The sequence below is a fragment of the Euwallacea similis genome, chromosome 7 (assembly GCF_039881205.1).
Source record: "Euwallacea similis isolate ESF13 chromosome 7, ESF131.1, whole genome shotgun sequence".
NCBI lineage: Eukaryota > Metazoa > Arthropoda > Insecta > Coleoptera > Curculionidae > Euwallacea > Euwallacea similis.
In genome coordinates, this window is record NC_089615.1 from 6797896 (window position 1) to 6823097 (window position 25202).

Below are 25202 nucleotides of genomic sequence, written 5' to 3' on the forward strand. Positions count from 1 at the left end.
TTGAAAGATATAGGTCTGATGCATGAATTTGTCACGCCCCCTCTCACTTTATAGAAACAAGAGTGCGGTGTAACGAGAGGTCCTACGATTTTGGTACGGAGTAATTCCTTAAGCTTAGGCAGCACAAAAACCATTTTTACCTTTGTGAGAATGGATAGGTAAAATAGCGCCAGCGCTCCTCTAATTAGAATATGAAAAATGCACTTGGCACATTCATAACAAGGGTGTTTAGAATGCCTGTCTTTTTCTCTTTAACCAGACGTAGGAAAGTTTCTAATTATTTCAAAAGATCTTGCTATTAAATAGTTTGTAAGTCGTTAAGTTGTTTTCGACACTAAAAAACTCCTCTTTCAGCTAAATCTACAGGATTGATTGACTTTTAAGAGGAAGTTTTAAATATTTTTGTAAATGACGACGGCCCCACTAATTTATGATCTTGACTCAGTTCGGGTTAACAGCTTCTCAGGCTCTTAGAAGTATGCTTTAAATTATTGTCGACGTTTCGACCTCTGTGAGGTCATCCTCAGTACATTATAGTTGGTGGTAACAAGTAATTGTAAGAAGAATAGACAACATTACGGAAAAAAGTAAAATGAAGGCATAGTTGTACTATACATTTGCATTAATCAAAAAAGATTTAAATATTGTAAGGATTTTTTCCATGTCTTATTGAATGTCTTTCATTATTTTATTCAGTATTCAGGAATTCTGTAAATGAAATCATACAAAAAAAATAAATCTGGCAAAGTTCTTTGAACGCCGTACTAGAAAATGACAAATGCTTCAATGATTCTTTGATAAGGCAGGAATTAAATTTGGTAACGATGTACGACACGAAATAATATACAGTGTGTCCAAAATCAAGATATACCAAATGTCGAAAATTTTCCAGGAATTTTTCAAACACTCACCTACTAAATGACAGCTAGACACCATTGTCAGTCAATAAATGTGAACTATTCTAGTAACGTAATTCACGAATAAAAAGAACACCCGATTATGTTTATTAGTAGTTCCGGACCACGAACATCTTATTTGCCGCCGCGCTAACACTCTTCTGAAATCATTTAAGAATCGATATCGGTACAAAAATATGCACATAAAGGTACGAGTCATAGGACGAATGATAACAACGATCCGACGGCCTCCAAACAGCCCTTTTTTGCAAGCATCCAGCTCATCGGTCGAATCACGGCACTCATGCACCACATAAAATAATATAATGTATACAAGTCTGTAATTTAATACCAGGACTTGACCAAAAATAGATAAGTTTAAAGAAATGGTAGTTTCTCGTACAAACTTACATACAAGGTGTCCATTTAAAAGCTCCTTGGACACGTGTGAGTTGATTTGTGATTTCATGAAAAAAGCGATTATGGGGGTGTATTTGATGCTAATGAAGGTGAATTTTATAATTAGTGACAACTCTACAAAAAAACACACAGGGTATTTACAATAACAACTGTAATTTTCCCCTTTTCAACTCCAATTTTCTTGTTTTTTTTTTTAATAGGATAGTGTGTTTTTTATGAAGCAGGACGAAAAAAAGTTAAGTTTTCTTCATTTTGGTATAAAATAATGTCATATATCAACGTTAATGGAATGATTAATTATTTCAAGAAAATCTGCATGTGTTCGTTTTAAGTTTTGGCAGCTCTTTACGGTTTTCTGTTCCTTAAAAATCCATTTATTTGAAAATTGGCCATCGAAATGAAGTATACTCAACAAAAACTAATTAGTATGATTTATGTAATTGGTTCATGTGATGAAAAATATTTATAACCATCTCGCGTTGACGCACAACAATTTCCTAATAAAGGACATCCTGATGTAAGAAACCTAGAAAGTCTAAAGAGTGTTTTGAACGGACAGGAAGTGTTAATTATGAAAAGTCGCAAGTAGGGGGTCTTAAGAGAAGAAAATGAACTGGAAATCGATAGTAAAAAACTCAAGCCTTGGCGTAAGAGAAATTAACGTCAGGAGATCAATGAAATCTCAAAACTCAAAACAAACAATATCGGAATCATGGCAACGCATGCTAAACATTTAGGCACTTAGGCAGAAATGCAGGTGTTTCTGAAATTAATAATAATTTCTTAACGTTTAAGATAAATATTACATTACTCTGTATGAAAATGAAGAAAATTGAATTTTCTTTTGTCCTGTTTCATAAAAAATACACCATCCTATTTGCAAAAATCAAGAAAATTAAAATTGAAAAAGTAAAAATTAAAGTTGTTATTGTGAATACCCTGTATGTATTATTTTTTCTAAATGAGTATTAGTGCCTGCTAAGGTCATCTTATATGAAAATCCATCCTAAAATGATCGAAATTTAACTTAAATTAACTGCGATATTCATTTCTTTATGAAATACTGCAAATGCTTAAAATTTCTTTTAAAACGTTATAGCGTCAAATCATTTCACACCAAGATAAAAAAAAGTCTAGGAACTAATACAGGCTCAAGAGAAGATTCTATCACGTAGAAACAAATTAAGGGGGTCCCATTAAAAAATATATATATATTTTATGATGTCACTTAGGGTACTCTCATAGGTGTCCGAAGGGCTTTTAAATCGACATTTTATTGGCAAAAGCTTCAGTTTTCGGAAATAAGGTGTTTTTCTTTTAATTCTGGTGCCAGCTAGTACAGTTTGGGAGATATTTAGTTCAAATTTAGGGTACATGTTGAACTGCGATTAGAATGAAAAAGTCGAAAATAAAAGTTTAAATTGTAATGCCTTGTATTTAAAAAAATAAAGGTTTTGTGGATACAAGTTTGTACTATGAAAAACTATCATTTAACGGCATTTTTTGTTTGATGATGTCTTGTTATTATAAAGTGAACCACCCCGTATGTGTATATGTGTGTTTTGTGTAACTATATACAGTACGTCTAGAAATCATTTTGGATTTTTTAAAAATGTTGTTATTTTTTCGTAATTTTCGACAGTAAATTTTCTAAATGAAAATTTGTGATAAAATGGCTTTGGTTGGTCATGGTAAAACGCTTTAAAACAAAATAAAACATTTTAATATAAATATTTCTTTATTTCCTCTTCAGACTTAAATCCGATAGGAAAAGTACTATAGAATTTTGGATTATTTAAATGTTTATTTTATGTTTGAAGTAAGTGCCACTGATCCTTCTAACTTTTTATGAAAACAATCACGTAAAAACAAAATACATATAACAATCACTCTCAAGCGTTAAAAAACTTCTAAATATAATAAGTATGACTCGTCTTTTGTATAGAAACCTGCTTGAAGGTGTAAAGCATTGTTAACCAATTACTGTTTACGACTCTAACACGGCCCACAAGCGATTTTTGTCTTATTATTTAACGCGCCAAATAACTTACTATAAAAGTATTATTATAAAAAGTGGGTTTTCATTGTTATTTATGCGCCTAACCAAACACAAACAAGCCGAAGCTGTAGGTTAAATTTAATGTCCCAAATTAGCGAGGTTGGCCGTTGGTCCTTGGTGCCCCTGAACCATATTTTCCTGCCCATAAAAGAGCCATTTATAACTTCATAGAGTGGAAATGTGCAAAATATTTGTTTGGTTTGTTAGTGATACGTCACGAGAATGTGTATTTTTTAAATTACTTACGCTAAGTGAATTAAGTAATAATAACGATAATGTTTTGCCTCTTGCGTTAACTCAATTGGAGCAAAATTGCTCTGGTAATTAGTATTTACATGGGCACTTGTATAAATTGATTTAAGCTCAGTTTCAAGCGCAAGAACGCCAGCAAAACCTGGAGTGCACTCAGTGGAACTAATTATTATATTTATTGACTATCGAGAATATGATTAATTTTCGATTGTTCCTGTATTATTTGTCCACATTTCCATTCTTATAAACTTGCTACTTATTGTGCAGAGAGGATATGTAAATATTCATGAAGTCGTCAAAAGAATTTCTTCATTCCCTTCAGTCAGAGATGTCTAAACATCTACAATTGTTGCCAAAAAGGTCTTCAATAAAAGGAAATTCTAAATTCCCTTTCGTTGGTAATTATTAAAGCACCCCACCAGTGGGAGTTATTTATTAACAAAAACACACTTCCATACAATAAAACCATGCCATGCCACAATAAAACCAAACCATCACGAACGAGGTACATATATTTAATTACATATGTAACCCATCTAGATTAGGTTCTTGTGTTAGCGAATGCCTTGCCTTTTTTCGAAACAATGCGAGTACGTCAGCTGAAACTATTTTCATGACGACATTAGCTCCATATACTACAAGTCGGACGAAAAGGAGGGAATAGGGACGTTGTGAAGTTCCACTCCTATATAAATACGCATAATGTGCTTAATACAAGTAGTTCTGGAAGATGGTGCAAATAAAATTTCTTATACCTACTTACATATGTGTATAGGTCGATTTTGATAATCATTCGACTCAATAGTTCCTGAGATACTTATTATTTTAGTAAAAAATATCGGCTTGTAATAATTCAATTTGATGAATTTCGGAACTACTGTACCCTGCATTGAGGGGGTAAAGTCCTTGATAATCTTATCGCATTAGTGACCTCTCCTTACTAGCCATGATGCCTTGCATGAGTCCTAGTCAGGCAAGACATCTTTGGCTGTTGCCTAACTGCCTGATGGCTTTGTGTTTTCCTACATCCATTTGTTCAGCATTTGGGAAACGTAGCTTTTCCTAACTAGACATGGTTCAGATTGGGGAAGCGGAATTGTGCCATTTTGGCCAACTATTCGTACTCGCCCTCAGCGGCTCTGTAACTCGAAACTCAATCTACGTGACTCCCTTCGTCTCTGTCTATTCTTCAGTAGTGTCCTGGACCTGCAAACGTGCAGTTTACTACTACATAACTCAAAGCAAGATTAATGAGGTACTTTTAATAAATGGAGTGGGTATATAGCCAGAATTTCTATTCTTTGTGCTTACTTCGGTTTATTTGATTTCGTTTGTATAATAATCGTTCGTACTAAATATGGAGGCTGCACCCAGTTCGATATCTTGGATATAACCGATATTCGCATGAAAAGACGAAGTGTTTGCCTGTTGTGCGTAGTACTTTTCATAAAAAGATACTGCAAAATTCACGAAGAAATGTTCTTTCTTTAATAGAAACGTAACGGTTGAGATCTAACAAGTTCGCATAGGAGTTCATTTCAAGCCCCACGAACGATATCAATTTATCACGGAAATATAAACAATGTAGATTAAGAATTAAACCCTGCCCATTACATAAAACAAACAGTAAACAATAATTAATCATAGCAGTTGTTAGTTTTAAGATAGGCCGATTCCCTTGTAACTTTATCAGTCCTGCCCATTACCACTCCGAATAAAATATGCATAATTTATATGTTATTAGTAACGAATAGGAGCCGCAAGTCGTGTGCCCGTGTGGTGGTGTTCGGTGTGCTGCACACACGCACACAACAAAACAGATACAAACCCGAACTACTTTATAATATTATTTCCCCACCCGTTGGCACTTCATTGTGCTTCTGTCCACCTTCGAAACCGTTTCGAAGTGTACCAGTCGGTCGTACCTTCGGGAAGAGCTTTCGGTATGGAAAAGCTCGGCTCGCGTAAAATTATCGGGTACCGGCGGCACGAGGCAATTTCGATTTTTTAATTTTCCGTTTCTTCGTCTTTTGTGTCCACTCCGAGCTGTTCGATATGTAATTTGGCTTGTCGGCAAATTGTTGGCAGAGCGTCCGCCAAGATGTAGCTCTAGGTTTCGATAGTTTGATCGATTATTGTCCGAGTACCCGGCGATGGTTCCGTGACTCGTTTGGTTGTGCTTAAGTTGGATTGTTAGTGGAACTCGAGAATGGGGATTGTTACAAAGACTATCGGAGTAATATTTAGCCTGTGAGTTCTTTTAGTTGTAGGTACCCACAGGGCCTTTCTTTGGGAGCCGCTTTGAGGAAAATATCCGTAAACTTTTCGTATCAAGTATAGTATAGTTCTTCAAGGTTTCGTCGATAATCTAACTTTAAATGGTTTGAAAAAGAAGAAACGGACTACATTTTTTTCTTAGTTTTAAGCTCGGATTTGATCGATTTACCAAATGGTATCAATTATTTTGAAATTTTCAGGAATTCTAAAAACACAGACAATTTTTAAAAAATGGCAAAAAGAGTTGAAAATATTGATGCTACCATGCAAATTGCTTTATCTCAAATCATTGAAAATCATTTATGGAGATTTGAGATCGTTGATCTGGAGATTAAAGTTTTAGGTTTCAGTATCTCAAAAACCATAACTGCTGAAGATAGCTGTAGGACATCAACTATTTATTGATATGTATATTAGACCGAAGCTTAAATTCTCCCACAGCTGGTAAATATGTAGTAATTTATTAAATAATACTCATAGTTGCAAGTTTCACTATCTTTATATACTCCATACTAGTAGAGCTTTTTTTAAGGTTTAGCTCCCCTAAAACGTGGAAAAGTTATCTGTATGTAGAATTCTTAGGCCCGTCTTGAATGACCCATCGCTTACTTTTATTGAGGGCAATTAAGTTTAGGGGTGGTTAAAGGCACTTCCAGGTAAAGGAAAGAAGCTAATGAAAAAAAAAACTAGAAAATTGACCCCATCAACTTGATTTTTTTACCTGCTCCATATTATTGTATTATTATCGCGGTGGTACGTTGCCATGAGAATATGTTTCGTGGGATTCAAAAAACTACCGACTTTTATGAGCTACATCCTTTTAAATGTATTTAACTGTTTCCTATAATTGAATTTTTAATCATTTGTCTCTGAAACAATAAAAAGTTACTCTACTTATTATGCCCAACAACGTTTGGGGACATCGAGTGGTTGTAGCCAGGATAGTGTACACGGAAGTGTACAAAGAAAGCTGCGAACGATGAAATTCTAAAATTTCAAAATTATCTATTATTACCAAATTACGAATTATTCACCGCTATCCTAAAATACGCTTCTAATACCTTCGATTGATCGAGGTACCCCCATACGACTGGCCATGACACGATTTACATCTAAATTTACCGCATATTTACACTAAAATCCGTATTTAACATAAACAGTTACTAAACAGGCTGATTACTGTGTATTTTTCTAAGTTCTTGTCCGTAGTTGCATTCAAATAAATCCAAAGAAGCAACAACGTAGGTACTTATTTGTGTGGATTTTCATCTTCTCATATTTTCGACTCTAATGTCGGTTTAACGGTTTTAACTATTTTGATAGATAATAAACGAGCTGAAACAGCATAAATCACTGTTTGCAACAAAGTGATTTGATAATACATTAACCTTTGTGCCCTACATTAAAACAGCTGATAACTTCGGGCGGTACTCGAAATGAAACCGTTTGTTCTTATGCGTTATGCAGCTGTATTTATAAGTACGACCATTATATCACCGATAAGTATCTTACAAATGCTAACAATAAATAGGCATAATACTTAAATTATTATTGTGGTCAAATAATATGTATTTTCATAACGATTGTTACTTAGTTCTGTGGTTTTTTTTCTCATAATTTATGGTTTTGTTGTGTTGTTATAGGGTTGTAAAATGCTACACGGAGAAAAAATACTCGACCTGACTGATTTTGATAAATTACCAGCCAATTTTTAAAATGCTGAAATTGAGGATAATTCATTTTTGTAAATTCCAATAGCTCGAAGCTCCTTTGAAAAACTTTTGGTTCATTGCTCGCAAAAAAAGCATAAATCAATTTGCGTTTATGGGTCAGCTGTGCCACTGATTATGCATATTTCAAACATATTCAAAGTTGCATTTAATGAAACAATGAAATCCGGTTGATTGCGTGAAAATGACCAGAGGCATACCAGGTGTGGATCGCTAAGGATGAAGACTGTCCTAAATTTACGACATGAGAGTACGATTTTTTTTTAAATTAAAGCTATGTTTAGACTTTAAGCTACGCCCCTGATTCTTGCATACTTCAAGAGGTCAAAGCTTCCTTTAAAATATTGAAATTTGATTCATGTGCTTAAGATAACAGAGGCGTATCAGTTGCTCGAGGTGAAAATTGTTCCAAATTTATTTCCCGAGTGTACAAATTAAAAAAAAATCATGTTTTATTTAGTATCAAGCCAAACCACTGATGCGAATTCAAAGATTTTAGAGATTCATTCCAAAACTTTGAAATTTGGTTCATTGTTTGAAAAATGAACCAGAAGCAAGTTGCTTGGTTGAACGCTCCCTCAAATTACAATTGTGTTTACAGTGAAGCGTCTCTATTGATTCTGGAATATTTTGAGAAGGGAAAGTTGTTGAAAGTATTGAAATTTGATTCGTTCTGCGCAGAGTCACAATTACAGGTCACTTGAATCAGTGAATAAATGAGACACTAATTCATGGCGGAGAAATTGGAAGAATGTCGCCATGACCTCTTACATCTTATATGCACTGATTGCGTGAGCGCATTATGTATCGCTGACAATAAAATCATGTCTTTAATACATGACAGTTGTTCGGTTAAAAAATTGCCTTACGTCTCACTTTTAGTGAATGCAGCCAAATTGTTGGCTACATCCAGTTATCCTTCCTGTAAATTATATGTCCAAAAGAATAAGTATACTGATTTTCTCTTCCACTTGTAAAAAATACTATTGCAATAGTATCATTGACCTAAGACCATCATCTATAATTTCATTTATAAACCACCTCGCTATGTAGCGCCCTCTGTGAATGCAGTTAAATTTTTTAAAAATAGGCTCCATCTATGAGCTAATGAGCCATGATTTTGAGTTGATTTCGACTGGTTTAATTAATTTTACCAGAAATTAGGCCAAATTTTCGAATCTACCCGTTCGAAACCTAAAATGCAGCTGGTCCGTTGCATAAACACTAAGTATAAATATAGTTAGGAATTAGGCCAACAGGTTTGCGTAGATTTAATGGAGAACATATATTTAGTTGACATAATTCTTTTTCACGTCCATCCAACCGAAATAATTAATATCTAACTTATTATTAACAATATGTTCGAATTTAATGCCCCATTTGAGCGTAATGCGGCAGGACAATGTCCGTTGAAATATAAAACAGATTACGTTAATAATTTGTAATTTAAATGGTCGCTAAGTCCAGAGGAATTAAATCGTGTTGGAAAAAAAGTTTGTAGCATTCATAAACGAAGTCACTGTTTATGAAATTATGCGCGTTTCCTGTTGTTTGGCAGTATAATATTATTCAAATTTATTCCCATTCTATGGCGTTAGTAGCTCATTAAAAACGATAGTAAGCGAAAGCATTTACTACTTTTCGTGCAAACAACATAGTTTTTGGGGCCATTTTAATTTTGGGTCTTTTGCTAATTAGTGCAAGAAGAGAGGATTGATAATATAATAGAGTATATTATTTAGCATATAATTGATGATAATTTAGCATATAATTGGTGAATAAAATAGAGTAGGTACTTTCCTTTAACAACGAGGAAATCGTTAATTCAGCTAATCTAAGCAGTGCAAACACTTTCAACGAGCGACAACCTGTATAAAATTTGTCTGTTTTAAGTGGATTTGTCACAAGCTTAATTTTCTTAAACAGGTCAAGTTTCGTTCTTTTGTAAAGGAGAAATATCTAGAAGTGGAAAAAGGTTCCTGTCGTAAATAATAAATCTCTGGCGGATATTTTTTTGGTCGATCCTTCATAATTTATTTTTCTCAAATCTTTTAAATGGACACTTATATCGAGACTATGCCCATTCCTGAAAATAATTTTTAAGTTTTCGTTAGTTTTTGCAAACCATAGATTCCCTCCCTAAGGGCCAAATAATGAATGCGCTGTTAACTGTTAGCATCAAGCAGTACATTAAAAATTTGGCTGCTTTTTATCATTACAATCTTTTTTGTTTTATATCACTGACAAATTAATTCAATGAAATTTAACAGTATAGCGCCATTTGGTTCCAAAAATCAAAATCAAAAGCAACTGATGCATCCTGCGCTATTTGTACTTGTTCATTGGTCTATCGATGCCGCCAGTTATTTTAATTTTATATCTGATTTATTAATACGAACATATTTTTATGTTGTAAGCATAAACAACACAAAAACGTATACGCCTCCAGTAACTCCCTGTATAGGCAAATGCACTTTTATTAATCAAATTAATTATTCTAAGTGGATTGCAAGCTTTGACGTGCCTACAAACAAACAGCAGAAAACTGAGGAGGAGGTATATTGAAATAAGACTAATTAAAGTATTTATCATTTGATTGCCTTGTGTCAATCTGGTTATGCAAGCCTGATTAAATTACTTAACGGTATCGAGGATGGCGATATGGTGTGGATATGGTATTGACAATCCTTCATGATCATGAAAAACTTTAACGTAAATTTAAGTATCATCTCACCACAAGGATTTAGTTTATGAAAAAATTACTCACGTAATTTTCAAACAATCATCGCAATTAAAATCAGTGTTATCACTGGATAAGGTTGCACCTTTCTTTTGGTTAGTCAAGTATTAACAAATAATAGCAGCACTAACAGTAATGGGATACGACATCACAAACGAACAATAAATTACCCACTATTACATTTTATTACAAGTTCAATTATTCTCAAAACAATGAGATAATTGCATTGTTTAAATAGACTTTCTGCAGTGGATAAATAACTTAATCTCTTCTTAATGGATTTTCCTTTTATAGCGACGAAACCGTTTTCATTAATAATATGGAAAGAAGTCCGTCCCTTCATTCATTCATTCAAACCACATTTTGTATGCTTCTTGGAGTCATTTTTACGGAAGTCGTATAAATAAGACTTTTATTTATAGTTGTTTGTGCAGGATGTGCCCAGCAGCGAAAGTCAATGAACGAAATAATAAAATTATAAATCAAGTCGCTTTACTACTAAATTAAATAATTCTACTTTACTGGAGTTTAATGCAACGATTTCAATAAAATAGTGCAAGGCAATTTGTCAGTGTGCACAGCTCCATTAATGAAAATTAATCCGAAATGGTTTCCATGCGGATGGTAATTAGTGGGTGTTCACACAGCCCCATGCAAGGATATTCGAAAAATAGACGTGTGATATGGCCATTGAAGCGTTTTATATATCTGCTGTGAAATTTGAGTTGAAGACGCGAATTTCATCACAAATGGGTCACACATGTCGGATAACTATCGAGAAATAATCCAAGAAACTCCCGTTTCACACGATGACATTTACTTTGTGGATGCTGCGTTGTTGCATAAGACCTTTCCTCAATTTCATTATTACCGCTTCAATGAGCTTCATTTACTGCCGCTTTACTACGCGCAGAAAGCTTTAATAATGTTATGCGAAAACATTATTAATTCAACTAATTATTCATTAGCAGTCATAAAATTCTTTATACGCTTAAGATTAACTTTTATGCCTCACAGTAATTTAATTATTTCTTGGCGTGGCTGCGTGCCAATGGCGTAAATCTCAGCTTTGCGATTAGACAATTATTAAACAATCAGAAAAATAACTCTAATTAGAATTCTACCAGTTTTTATGTCGTGTGGGGAAAATCTTATCCAGCCTCTTAGACACGCAATGCCGGCTACGAGTACTTGTCAGACAAGATTATTGCATATCATGGAAGGAATCATTGGGAATGCAAATGCACTGATTACATGTTATTTTTAGATTCCGTGTCAAACTGAAAATCAATTGAAGCAAACGGGGACGTTGGTTTTATTATATATCGTCTAAAGGCATAATGTTTCTTCAACCAGAAACGCGAGGAAGATTTCAAATAATATCAGAGGCGAATCGAATAAGCGTTAAATTCTTAAAATCAAGTGAAACTTTCTGTAAATTTGTTACTGTTAAAAGTTATACTAAAGGAGGTCTCTGAATTTTTCTGCCCCACGATCACTTTATGAAATACTATCAAAAGGAAAATATCTGTTTTGGGAAATTTTCCGATTATCCACACATTTTAATAAACAAACAAACATTTTGATTTTCAGAAATATAAATAATATTTTGAATGTTACATGGTTTTTTCAAATTACCCCTTTGGGAAGTGATCTTCGGTTAACCCGGAAATGACGCGAACCATAGCTGCAGGGAATCCGCATGCTTTACAATTTTCTCTCAATATTTAACGTGGAATTATCGGCGATGATCGTCTCATTGGACTTTATATTCTTCCACAAAAGCTTAATGGCGAGCAGTACCGAAGGCTTTTGGAGAATTCCTGAGTTCCCTTCGTGAATACAATGTTGATTTAAGGAACAGACCAAGAATGTGCTTCATGCACGATGGTGCAAGCGTTGAATACGAAGAGGAGGACTGCATGCATGACCTCCCCGATCACCCGATATGAATCCCTTAGATTGTTTATTGTGAGGTCACTTGACGTCGCTGGTTTATAACACGGTAGTTCAAAATGAATAAAATTTAAAAAATATGATAAAAAATATATGAGTTGTGTGTCGTTGTTGATGGTAGTGGTTATTTTGATAGTAAAAGTTTAATCTTTAAATTTGTTCTTTTTTCAGAACAGTTATTTTTGGGGAGAAATATTAAGAGTACCTTTTGTCAGAATAAAGTTACTAGAGAATGAGTTTTTTGCTGAAAAATGACGTACAGTGAAATGCAAAAAAAATGATGGATGTTTAAAGTTAGGAGTGTTACAGTGTGCAGCGCTCTTTATCAAACTGCAAAGAAGTGAATAAATATTTTACCCTTCCGACCAAATACTTTACGAACGTACAAACATAACAAAGGGACTGACACAAATACAGGAAAAATGGACAAACAACCCTTACAACTAGATGCATAGCGAGACTCACAAAACATTTCCGATTCCCTAACCCAACCCTATTCGAATATTTTCATCAGTAAGCGAAATAATCCAATTTATTGTATATAAATGTAGTTACAAATGCCTTCAAGGGCAGAAAGACCTAAAGGTCGATAGCCCGCGTCTGCTTGCAGAACCAGAGATTTAAATAAATAAATAATATAACATTTTAGATTCCTATCGTCAACTATCCTGGTATGCATAATTTCGTAAGAATGCCGTATCATCGTCCAAAAATATAATCAAAGAACCAAATAGCAATGATTTTTTTATTGGTTCAATTCAACTACTCAATCGACCCTATGACAACTTCCTAACGTCTGACCAAAACGCTCTGTGGTGGTTTTCAAAAAAACCGGTCTTGTCCACCATTTTTCTAAAACTTAAACCAAAGTCTGCTGAGTCAACGCAGTGTCGGAATTTGAAAATAACAATTTCGTATAAGTAGCAAGATTATTTCAAAATCAGGCGTAGTACTTTCTTTCAGCTCAGCTCAAAATTACTTTCTTTGCAAACCAATAGATTATACATTTTTAGATTTTATCGAACAGGAAAGTTCCTAATTGTGGTTAAATAAAGCGTATCAATTAAGTATCGTAACCAGATATACCCGCGTGTCAATGCTCAGGAATGATAACGTATATCTGTAGCATTTCTTCTGTGAGTGGAGTATAGACGTTTCGTAATTGCGTCACGATAAAGTAACCGGACCCTACCAAAACAGACTTGGGTATTGATTTGATTGACACTATCTCGTGCTTATTTCTTTCCCAAATTACAAGAAAACCACTTTATGGGACATCAGGTTTCGTTGTCTTTAATACTCTATCAGCGAATAAATATTTGCCAGCCCATACGTATGGTTTTCGACGTTGCCCCAACCCAAAAAATAGATAAAAATGCGATAGCTTGAACAAAGTTTTAATGATCGAAGTACTTTTACTACTTAAAATCGAGCAAATATCGAGCGTCATTAGCGCTGCTCGATAACGCATTAAAACGTCGTTATTTGTCTGTTGCGCTTTTTTCTGTAAATCAATCTCATAAAACAGAAATACGACTTCCACTCCAATTACCTTAAGGAAAGCCAATTAAATACATTAAATTGCTAATAACCAACCACCATGAAATAGGCTAAAATTAAGCGCTTACATTCTTAGCAGGAGATGTGCTGGTTACTATAAATCTATACATGTCTCGGAGGAGGAAATATACGTAATTGCTAGTTTGTTCGTTTTCAGCTGTTTATCTTTGCCATTGTTAAATTATAACAGTCCGGGAGTTGTTCTCCGAACGGGCCAAACAAGGCAAAAATCAATTAGCAAATACATATTTGATCCGTCCAGATTCACCTCATCATAACACGATCATGATGTTCAAAAATACTCCTAAATGATGATACAATTTTAATTATACGAAGCGGTGCACATACACATACACACACACACACACACACACACGAAAGACCGTTCGCCTCGAGGTTAATGGTGGCCATATTTTAACAATTTATACACTCTTGAAGGACTCCATGCCCTCGAGGGGGAGGCGTGTTGCATTTTTAAATCGCTATTCAAATGGTCTAGTTTGCCCTGGTACCATACCGGCCGGTAAAGTGCAGTTAACATTCCGCATCTCCCGCCTTTCCTCAGGCTCCCTCTCATCACCACGGGCATTACTCGAATCGATTAAATCGAGCCAGGGAATTAATTAAGTTTATTGTCTTCGTTTTGTGGGATCTTTTTGTTTTGTTAGGCTTTCGTTATTTGTATTTGGACTTTCCGGTGCCAGTTTCTCTTAGGCCGCGGTTGGTAACATCCTTACTTTCATAGCAGGTAATCATCAGCGACGCTTAAAACATTTGCCCATCCTCGGCGCATGCAATTATTGGATTAATTAATTAAAGGTAGCTAGATATGGGTTACTGTAAAACGCATTAATTGTCTTAAAAAGTTGCAATATTCGTAATTATTGTCGTTCGAACACGCGATTTTTTTCAACTATTTTTCGTTGAACGTGCAACTTGATTAATCAGTCACAAGGCCGTGCATACATTCCACGTTGATTAAAGTTGAAATAATTTGAATTCTTTTATGTATTTTTCATTATTTTGTGGTGGATCATGCACGCATGTGCGGCGTAAAAGCGCGACAGCATAATCGCGACTCATAAGATTCATTGTCGCGTACATCCGTGGCAAAATTCGTCGCTTTGCTCCTCATTTTGCACCTTGGACTAGGATGGACCTCAACACAATATTGCCGCACTTTTAGATAAGCAATAAGGATAAAGACTTTGCCGCGCCTGGGAAAAAAAGCATGCTTACGACCATCAGTGCAGTCCCGCGTACATTTCCTCACACCTCGAAATGAGCGAGTTCGAGTGGATTTTTCGGCGCTTTGCGCAGAGTCAAACAGTCAAAAGTCATTAAAAAAAATGAAAATTCAATTAAATGGACAAAACTGCGCACAGTTTAGGGAATAAGGAATGGAGAAATTGGAAGCTTCCAACTTTGATTTATTCCTAGTGTTATAGCAGATAATATAGCTGTAAACTGAATCCCCTAATTTACGCATTACTTTGAAATATCAAGAAATTGCACTGTTGCAGAACAATAATTATTCTATGTCAACATTATTCATGAAAGCTAGATTCCTTCTAATCGAGGCAAACTAATTTACGAACTGTCAGGAGCATCCGTAATGAAGAATCAAGTACCGTTCTAACACTTTTTACGACTTAATCGTGCACTTATTAGATGGTACAATCAATGCATTCCAAATGAAACCGACTCGTTTTTGAACCGCTTTGAATTAGTAGTTTTGATTCAAGGCACTAATTTTGATTAGTCATTTGATTTATAAATTATCCAGAAATGGTGTTTCCCCTATACCTCCGATATTAATTCGTCGCTCAAAAAGCCACAACCGCTCGACAACTATTACTTGCACGAAGTAGAGCGTTTCAAAAAAATATCAACACAATGATTGAATGTGGCTGTTGAATACCATTCAGTTGGTTCCAGTGATCATATTGAATTTTCGCTTATTTTAGTACCATCGTGGAATGCTCTATGCCGAGCCTGGAACTGCGTTCTTGTAACTAATTATAACGCCAACTTATATCCAAGTTTTTCTCACTTTCGAAATTATGAAGTTGATCAACGTTTTCCTCTGTTGTTTCAGCCTGTTCGAGCAGGAGATTATGTCATATGTTCCGGCCATGGAAACGAGAACAGCTAGCAGTAATGGTCGAAGTCCACGGGGGTCTCCCCAACCTTCTCCCATCGCCTCGCCAGGCATGGGCAGGCATCGAGTACCCGCTCCGCATAAGAGGGATTTTGAGGCCAAGTTGCGTAATTTCTACAGGAAGTTGGAGAGTAAAGGGTATGGGCAGGGACCCGGAAAGTTCAAGTAAGTTAACAATAAGATTTCGGCTATAATGTGTAATATTTACATCATAAAAAAGAATACCTGAATGAAACTAAAATTCACAAAATTAAGTGGAAGTTAAGATAGGAATTCAAGATATCAGAACAGACGTAAGGACTCTAAACCCGATTAAACAAATCTTACCCTACAATTTGTTAAAAAAATAAAACCGTGCTGTTTCTCTTCTAGACTGCACATCCGAAGGGATCACCTCCTGGAAGATGCCTTCCGCCGAATTATGTCGGCCAATAAAAAGGAGCTCCAAAAGGGAAAATTGTGCATCGTGTGGGACAACGAAGAGGGTCTCGACTACGGTGGCCCGTCACGGGAATTTTTCTTCCTGTTGTCCAGGGAACTCTTTAACCCCTACTATGGTCTCTTCGAATACTCCGCCAACGATACCTACACGGTCCAGATCTCGCCCATGTCCGCCTTTGTCGATAATTATCACGATTGGTAAGTCTTTATTTCTTTACTTTATTACTTTATTTCTTACTTATGTTCTTAAAAAAATATGTAAAGTGAAAACAAAGTGCTCCTTTCAGCTCGTAAAGATAACTTTGTTGCACGCTTGTAGTAAAATCTTTAGAAACATGAAATAGTTTACAAGATTCCATATTCATGATTCTGGAAATGTTTGGCCAAAGCTCCTTTCCGTAGGCATTTGGGAAAACCGTCAAATCGCTGTGTGGAGGCCGGGAGATGTCTCGGTCACCCACAAAAATGCCGCGAAAGCTCTCTAGTAATATGCCTAAGGTGCGACCATTAGTTCCTGTCTAGATCTTTAATACCTACGTGAAATTTAGCGAATTTTGTGGTTTCATAGCATTACTCTTTTGGTACTACTGCGAACCCTATCAGGGTTTAGCTCTTAACGCACCAGGAGTAAAAATAATTAGTTATTCTCGAATATGAGAAATTGAACAAGTTCATTGATGGTTTCAATTTTAAAAACTATTAGGTGAGTGTTGTGGACATTGCCGCAAAGTTATAGGAGCGTTCAAGCAGGAAAGTACATGAAATTTCACAAAAATGCCGTGAACATTTTTCGAACATGTGAAATCATCCGCGCAAATATTTCCACGTTCAAAAATTATCTTTCACACTGCTTCTCGATTCGAGAATTTAATCCTTAATGTGCTACATATTCCCTTTCACTGGCCCACTTTTCAAAACGGCGTAGGTAAAAATTCCCCTTCTTTTTCAGGTTCCGGTTTAGTGGTAGGGTACTGGGTCTCGCCCTTGTCCACCAGTACCTCTTGGACGCATTCTTTACGCGGCCCTTTTACAAGGCCTTGCTCAGATTGCCGGTAGCACTGTCTGATTTGGAAAGCTTAGACTTCGAGTTTCACCAATCGCTGCAGTGGATCAAAGAGCACGACGTGTCAGTGCAGGGAGAACTAGAGCTCACCTTCGCCGTCACCGAGGAGGTTTTCGGGCAAGTTAAGGAGAGGGAATTAAAGCCTGGTGGCCGAAACGTGCCGGTAACCGAGAAGAACAAAAAGGTAAAAGCGCTTGGATGACTTATCTTACGGGAGATAATAAAATTGGACTGTATAGGAATATTTGGAGAGAATAGTGAGATGGCGATTGGAGCGTGGAGTGGCTGGTCAGACAGAATCTCTAGTAAGGGGTTTCTATGAAGTTGTGGATCCCCGATTAGTGAGCGTTTTCGATGCCCGGGAGCTGGAGCTAGTGATAGCCGGCACCGCCGAGATTGATCTCACTGACTGGAGAAGCAATACCGAATACCGGGGAGGGTACCACGACCAACATCCGGTGGTGGTGTGGTTCTGGCAGGCCATTGAAAGGTAATACAGCTGAGTCTGTTTTAATTTATCTAAAAGTTCTATTCCTCTCAGATTTACCAACGAACAAAGGCTGCGCCTGCTCCAGTTCGTTACGGGCACCTCCAGTATACCCTTCGAGGGCTTCGCGGCATTGAGAGGTTCCATCGGCTCCAGGAAGTTTTGCATCGAAAAGTGGGGTAAACCAAACAGCCTGCCTCGCGCGCACACGTGTTTCAATCGGTTAGATTTACCGCCGTATCCCACGTTTGAAGTGCTGTATGAAAAGCTATTGTTAGCCGTCGAAGAGACTAATACGTTTGGAATCGAATAGAGCACAACAGGGCGCTAGGGAATCTATTCTGTGGAGGAATTTCGGGGTTTTATCGAGCTTCTTTTTGGAAGTTTGCAGAGATATTAGTTGCAAACGCTTGTAGAAAAATGATTATGGCTCGGCGCCTCTTGCCGGACCGTTTACGACCTTTAGAGCATTTAAACCAATTTCTCTAGGTCGCTTTTCTAATAGAAATGTGGTGTTCGGTTTTTTCCTAGATAGAAACGACGATCACTGTCGTTATCGAAAAACACTCCGAAGGATCTGAAAGAGAGAAAATACTTCTAAGGCCAGTTGTATGCCTTAGGTTTAAACTCGGAACTGAAGTCTCAGTTTGAAGTTTTTTGGCAGTTCGGGTAAGAACGATCTCCAGTTTAACTGCAGGGGAAAGGAGCTTTTCATTTTCTTTAATCTCTAGTTTTATCAATCTTAAGCCTTCGTCCACCACTTTAAGATTGCCGATGAAATGAACCATCCATTACTGACCTGTTTTTTAAAAGTAACTAAGAATACGTAAATTTTCATAGTTCAGATGTAAGCTGAGATCTTGCCAAATCGTTTTATCAACTATTAGAGCACGACCTGCATCATTCACGCGTCAGCACCAATGTTCCGAGCGTTGTCATATGTTGTGCCCTATGGAATGTTTACTAATTGTGGATACAGAACAACGTTTTCAGTGAACCTAAACAATTCAATAGTATCCTATATCAGATTAAATAAGATCTGAAAGAGTGTGCTGTATAATCATCAAACAATGAAAACAACTCATTCAAGGCTTGTAATGTTTTTCTGTGTATATCATATTCGAAAATAAACGGATTCAGTAGTTTATGCAATTTGACTAAAATGTTAAAATAAACTCTCGAGATCGACAGCTCATAAGCAATGAATTTAGAATGTTACGAGTCAAGCGACACGAAAACATCAGGTTAAGCACTTCAATCAATACCCGGTTTAAAATGTCTAGAGGTTCCAATATTATTTTGATGAAAAAATTACCAAACAAACATAGTCATTACAAATAATTGGAGCATTCGGGCATCCCAAACACCGCCTCGGAAGGGATGTGATTCCTGAGCATTATCGAAGCGCAATAGACTAAACTGTCAAATGCATAACGCATCAAGGCATAAAACTTTATAGCTATGTGTGAGTTGATCCATTTGACATTTCAAGAATCGGAGTCAAAAAAGTAAATGTTGACATAAAAGCATGCGTCAAACTAATAAACAAAAAAAAGTGCAACGTGTTTAACATAGAATATTGCGATACCGTTCAGATAAGTTGGAACTATTTCAACCAATCAATTAGAGCTACGCGTACGCTTTAAGGGTTTGAATCTGCTAGATCTCGCATGTGTGGAGCCGGATTAAGACGTGCTAAGAAAAGCTTTAATAAAGTATTAAATTAGAGCGAGTTACATACAATACTGACGAATTCATTTGTATCACCGAAACATACTTCATTCAACGCCAAATTCAGAAACGTCGCTTGAGTGTGAGTGCGAACTGCTTCCAGATTTAAAGTTGTCGTACCATCTAAATTGTAATAAAAAATTCACTTCAGTTATTTTTGATGGAACGTCCCCCATCAACATGAATGTAAAAATGACAAGCGTAACGCAATTTGATATAACTAAAAATTCCTATTTTCAACGTTTTGGTATTTTCGGTATTGGCTGTTTAAAAAAATCGATTGTGTTCAGGAACGACGCTTTGAGTGTGTGCCCACATTCGAGTGTCGTTTCTGAATTTGAGCTTCAGTGGCCCTAAATTTGACTTCATGCACAGTTGCTTCTTGAAAAATCAGTTCCCTCTGTGTGTGTTAATTTATCTAATATACTTAAATTCGATTCTTCACCTAATTCTTTATACGTTCAGTGCAACCAAAATTTACGTTATATTCCTGTGTGCCAAATGCTGCACCACGCTTTGTAAAGCGTACCTAATTTACGAAATTCCTCACACATCCCTAGCACAAACCGTAGAGTACTTAAACAAGTACAGTAGATAAATATTCAATTTAATTGAAAACTTATTTTTCTATTTATATAAAGTAGCAGTGCGTCCCAAATAAGTTAATATTTAAATTATTTGGACATCGTTTGTTCCTGTTTGAGGTGTGTATAGCGCGCTAAAGCCAGTATTGTTGTCTCGGATTTTTGAATTGGGTACTCTCTGTCAATTACTTACAATACGCGAGCTGGAAACTCCATAACACCAAACTCGCACCCAATGATTTATTACCAAATAATAATTACTCTATCCTATGTGTATATTATTTACTCATCTGTATATAAAAGGATATCATTAAAAAAAACCTCAAGAAAATGTTGAAACGTTAAAGACACGTCTTGAATAAATTCATCTGTTACTGTTATCAGTCAGAGAGTTTATGGATTCAGCGCCTAGTGCGACGTTTTCTTTAATGATCATCCGTTAGAAGAACCTTATTTATTTATTTGTGATACAGGGTTGTACAAAAGTGTGTTGTTTTTCTCATTTATTCTGTAGCACTGTTCCAGCATTGCTATATTTCAATACTTTGTTAATTTTACCCTATTTTACCTGCTTTATAAACCAGACGAAAAAAGTTAATAGCAAATGCAACTTTTTTGTTCATACTCGTAAGTGTTTGTTTCTATTGTAAACGATTATTTATTGGGTAGTTATTATAACTTATTGGAAATTATTATTGACGATATTCTTCGTGTTTTATATAAATTGTTGTCTAAAGAAACTTTCACTTCTGAAGTGAAAGTGTAGGTTTAAAGGCTTCTATACACATTTATGACAGCTTAATAAACGATCAGCAGATATCTCGAAGGCGATCAATTTCATGTTTGAAATTGAAAATTAATTCACAAGAGCTATAAGCCGTCGTTTTAGTCAATAATGAAATGTTTCCCTTTTGTGAGAATGTGATCGAAAAAAGACTTGCACTTGAGTTGAATCGGATCGAACTTTTCCTGAAATATCCTGATAGCCTGCTAATCATTTATTTTGCTGTATATTTATATAGTTACCAATGATAATAATAATATATTAGCTAATAACGCCTTGTCCATCATTAGGTAAAAGGAGAAATGTGATTAAATAAATTCTAGTCAATAATTAAGTTTATATTTGTCAAATGCGGCTGAGTTACATCCGATATTAATTAACAATAATTTTTTAACTCACTTAGCGTAACGCGAAATAACGCCAACCATGTTTGTTTTTTCCACACAAGTGTAAGAATATGTTTTTTTACGTAACATTCCAAAATAAAGCGTTCTCTTTAAACCATTATTTGGCTTGTTTTTTCCAATTAAAGTAGAAACATTTTTAACCTGTTAATATTACGACGTGTGGCTATAGCTTGTGGCTGAAGCGGTACTCTGAGATGATGGAAATTCCTGCAGTTCCGTATTGTTACTCTTTGATGACGACTCTAACAATCTGTCGGGTATTGACAGCGGATTTATTTCCGATCCTCCCTAAATAAAGAGAAAATACCATATAGTTATAATTTAAACATGTAATGATGTGGAAATCCGACTAACTTAAGCAGCATAGAAAAATAAACTACTTGGTGACTGTTTCTGTTACAAAACATTATCAAAGTGTATTCAGTCTATCAAATTATGAGTGATCAATCAAGGACTTATAGTGCAACGTTTAGTCAGATGTACATTAAGGGCATCTGACTAAACAAGTTAACAGGGATGTGATCCAGAAATTTTACGTCTTTACAACAGATAAATATTACTTACTGATTCCTTTAATAAGTCACCAAAACTCTCCAGGCCTTTTAGATAACTTTCAACATCTTGCTTATCTTCTGTCTGCAACTGTTTGGCCAAATTCACCAAATTCTGGTACACAAAAAACCCAGTTCGTTCAGGAAGTTCAATTCTGGGCTTCCCTTGGCAAATTTTAGACAAATATATATAGGCCGCACTTAATTCGATATCGCTGCCTTCCGCTCTCTTCTCATACAGCGAAATATATTTCAAAACTCTGGGAATAATACCTTCAACTGAACCTTGATACTGGGGACTTAATTTGACGAGAACGTCAATCCAAACTTTTAGGTCGTCAGAGGCATTTTTCCTCTTATGTAACCATTTTAATTGGGCCTGATTCCTGTAATAGTCAACCATCTTTCTTATTTCATCCATAGGTTTTAACGGTAAGGCGTGGTAGAATGTGTTTAGGTTTGAATCTCCATATTTGCGAAGGGCTATTAGAAATTTCCGTTTGTCCTTTACGGTCCAATCGCAAGGGGCCGCCACTAAAAATAAGAAAATCTCATAGACTAGGGAAAAAAATTCTTACAGGGTCCGTAATAACGTTCTGGGATGCATAACTAGAGAGTACTTTTACTCAGTAATATACAAGAAAATATGATAGCTCAGGATGTGTTTGGCTGATTTTTGATATCATATCTGGTTCAATAGAAATATCATTTTATCAAAAATATCAACTTTTTTCAATGTTTCGGTTTCATAAGCACTCTAAACAACATTTCTATTCTCAATAACAAACTTTATTAATAAAAAAAATGAACAAAGTAGAGTTAAAATAGTACAACCTTTATTATACATTCTTATAATTATTTAACACATTTTCCATTTGTTGAAAGGCTTCTAAAAAATCCTCTTCATTGATTCCATAGTTCTTATAGTGATGGAGAAAGGCACCATGTGAAAAAGCTGTCCAAGCATCCCCTACAACACAATCCAAGGACTTCACAATATTACTACCATTGAAAATGTAGGTCAAAAATTTCTTATAATTCAGAAACTGCTCATTCCTATGGTACACTTTAAAACACTCATCTTTTGGCAACCACAATACTGAATCCCTGTCTCTGCACTCTCTGAGTCGTTTTAAATCTGCCTTTGGAACAGGCTCTACACTATGGCACATCAAAGCACTACTTATTATTTTAGGCTTAGGCTGTTTAGCATTTTGACTGACAATTTCAAACTGTGATGGTCTCAATAATTGGTTCACTAAAGTACTCCACTGAGGGCTTGTTTCAAATTTCCAATTTTGGTTTTGGCCATTTGGTTCAGATTTGAGTTGCAAAAACTTCAATAGAGGCATAGCAGTTAGATTACTAATTAAGGTCACTGGATCTAAATCTTTAGTAGATTTAAATGAAGACACTAATTGCTGAGCTATTAAATTGTTAATATTAGCAGTGGAAACCTCAGCAAGCCCTAAGGAGTATTTGCAACTATGCGTCAACCTCTCATTTTCAAATAAAATTGTTGAGTCAGCCACATAATACAATTTTGCTAAACTTAAAAGGCAGTTATATGCTTGTACTGAGATTTCTCCTTTAACATAAGGAAGGACTGCACAGTTAATAATGGTCTTTTTAGGGTACTCAAAACGAAGCTGCTCTATAATGGAACTACCCACACCAGAGCCTGTGCCACCTGCTACCCCATATAAACATAAGAAACTAGTTAAGAAATCTGATTTTTCAACATCCTGTCGAAGATATTCTAACACATCACTTATAAGCAATTTGCTGTTCTCCATGTAACCACAGGCCCAATTATTAGCAGAACCTCCAATTGTCTTGGCAACAATGCTATTAAACGTAAATGAGGAATTGATGGTAGTTGTAACTTTCTGTTCAGTATCGACAAGTATTGACCGTGGTTCCACTCTTAATTTTTCATCAACATTAAACCACCTATGAAGATATTGCAAATACGACGTGGATTGGGAATTTGACGAGCCTTTCAGTTTAATATCTTCGTCTAAAACGGAGTACAAGGCTTGGCCGATTTGGTTGCCGCACTGGCCCAATTGCAATGTGAGGATACTCATCAGGAATACGTCTTAAAACGATTAATACATACTTATTCACTCTAATAACAAAGTAGTAGAATGCCCTTACTCCAATACAGTCCTTATGGTCATTTTTAATCTTTAAAAACTTGTTTAATATCAAAAATCGAAGTATACATTTTTTATACGCAACTAGACATTTTAACAGCATAAACAAACTTACTTAACCTCATATATTAGGACATTGGCAGAAGTGACGCTGACATTAACGACGTAAAGGAGCTCCGAAATGAGTTCACAATACACCGTTTATTCTATCACAGCGTGAGTGGTGTAGGATAATAAGAGAAGATGAATAATTTGAATTTTACAGAAGTTACTTTCTTTTAGTCTAGTCTGCTTATAATAATATATTAATGGTGCAATAGTTTTGATCAGTTTTAGGCAAATTTGAGAAGTATAAGTACTTCCAACATAAGTTGGATAGGGATCTTATGGGAAAGATTGGAAATTACGGACAATGACCAAATGACTAATCACTTATCTTGAATTAACCTTTCAGAATATTGATATGGCTCATGCCAAAAAACCTTAATACAATACAATAACGTCACGTGACACGTTTCATGTTTATCCGGTTTTGGCATTTAAAAAAAATGGTCACATAAATTGGAATTTTAACCCATAGTAATAGCGCAATGACTCACAAAAACACCCTATAAAACGGATACATTTTTCGTCTTCAATATACAGGGTATCAGCCAGATTTATTTAAGACAAATTTGGTAAAACCATAATATTTTTGCAGAAGTAATATGTGGATAAAGCGTGACCCATTACTTGGGAATCACCCTGTATATTAAACTAACGTAAAAATAAATAGGGAAACCCCTCACAATAAACTAATAAGTGAAACTAGAAGATGTCACATTTCAAAAATGCCATAATTTCAACTACGAGAAAGATAAAGAAATTAGCATAAAAATAGAAGTATCCGTGAAGACATAAACAGTTTAGCACTTATTTAAACCGAATACGAACGACACCGTTGC

The 25202-nt window shown here is 35.6% G+C and overlaps 4 protein-coding genes across 8 annotated transcripts in view; 1 reads left to right on the forward strand and 3 right to left on the reverse strand.

Moving 5' to 3' along the window:
- Hecw (Hecw ubiquitin protein ligase) overlaps positions 1-21648 on the forward strand; it is a 66686-nt gene extending 45038 nt beyond the window's left edge. For 4 of the 5 annotated variants that reach the window (XM_066392100.1, XM_066392102.1, XM_066392103.1 and 1 more), the window contains 5 exons: positions 15989-16216; positions 16424-16690; positions 17442-17739; positions 17795-18045; positions 18097-21648. In XM_066392100.1, the coding sequence (XP_066248197.1) occupies positions 15989-16216; positions 16424-16690; positions 17442-17739; positions 17795-18045; positions 18097-18355 (1303 nt within the window). In that variant the 3' untranslated portion in view covers positions 18356-21648. Of the gene's footprint in view, positions 1-5418; positions 5878-15988; positions 16217-16423; positions 16691-17441; positions 17740-17794; positions 18046-18096 lie in introns of those variants that run through there. The other variant, XM_066392105.1, reaches the window with a different exon arrangement.
- Positions 1-25202, reverse strand: part of LOC136410127 (tyrosine-protein phosphatase non-receptor type 13-like) — a 90942-nt gene that overhangs the window by 60906 nt on the left and 4834 nt on the right. The gene's annotated exons all lie outside the window — the stretch shown is intronic.
- On the reverse strand, positions 21465-24378 carry LOC136410139 (uncharacterized). Its single transcript, XM_066392145.1, has 3 exons — positions 24222-24378; positions 22113-22633; positions 21465-21836 (listed from the first exon to the last, which is right to left on the reverse strand). Coding segments are annotated over exons 1-3 (660 nt in total). The 5' UTR covers positions 24223-24378; the 3' UTR covers positions 21465-21698.
- Positions 22913-24226, reverse strand: LOC136410136 (tubulin delta chain-like). The gene has a single exon (XM_066392140.1). It carries the CDS (start codon positions 24187-24189, stop codon positions 22939-22941), a length of 1251 nt encoding a protein of 416 aa, XP_066248237.1. The 5' UTR covers positions 24190-24226; the 3' UTR covers positions 22913-22938.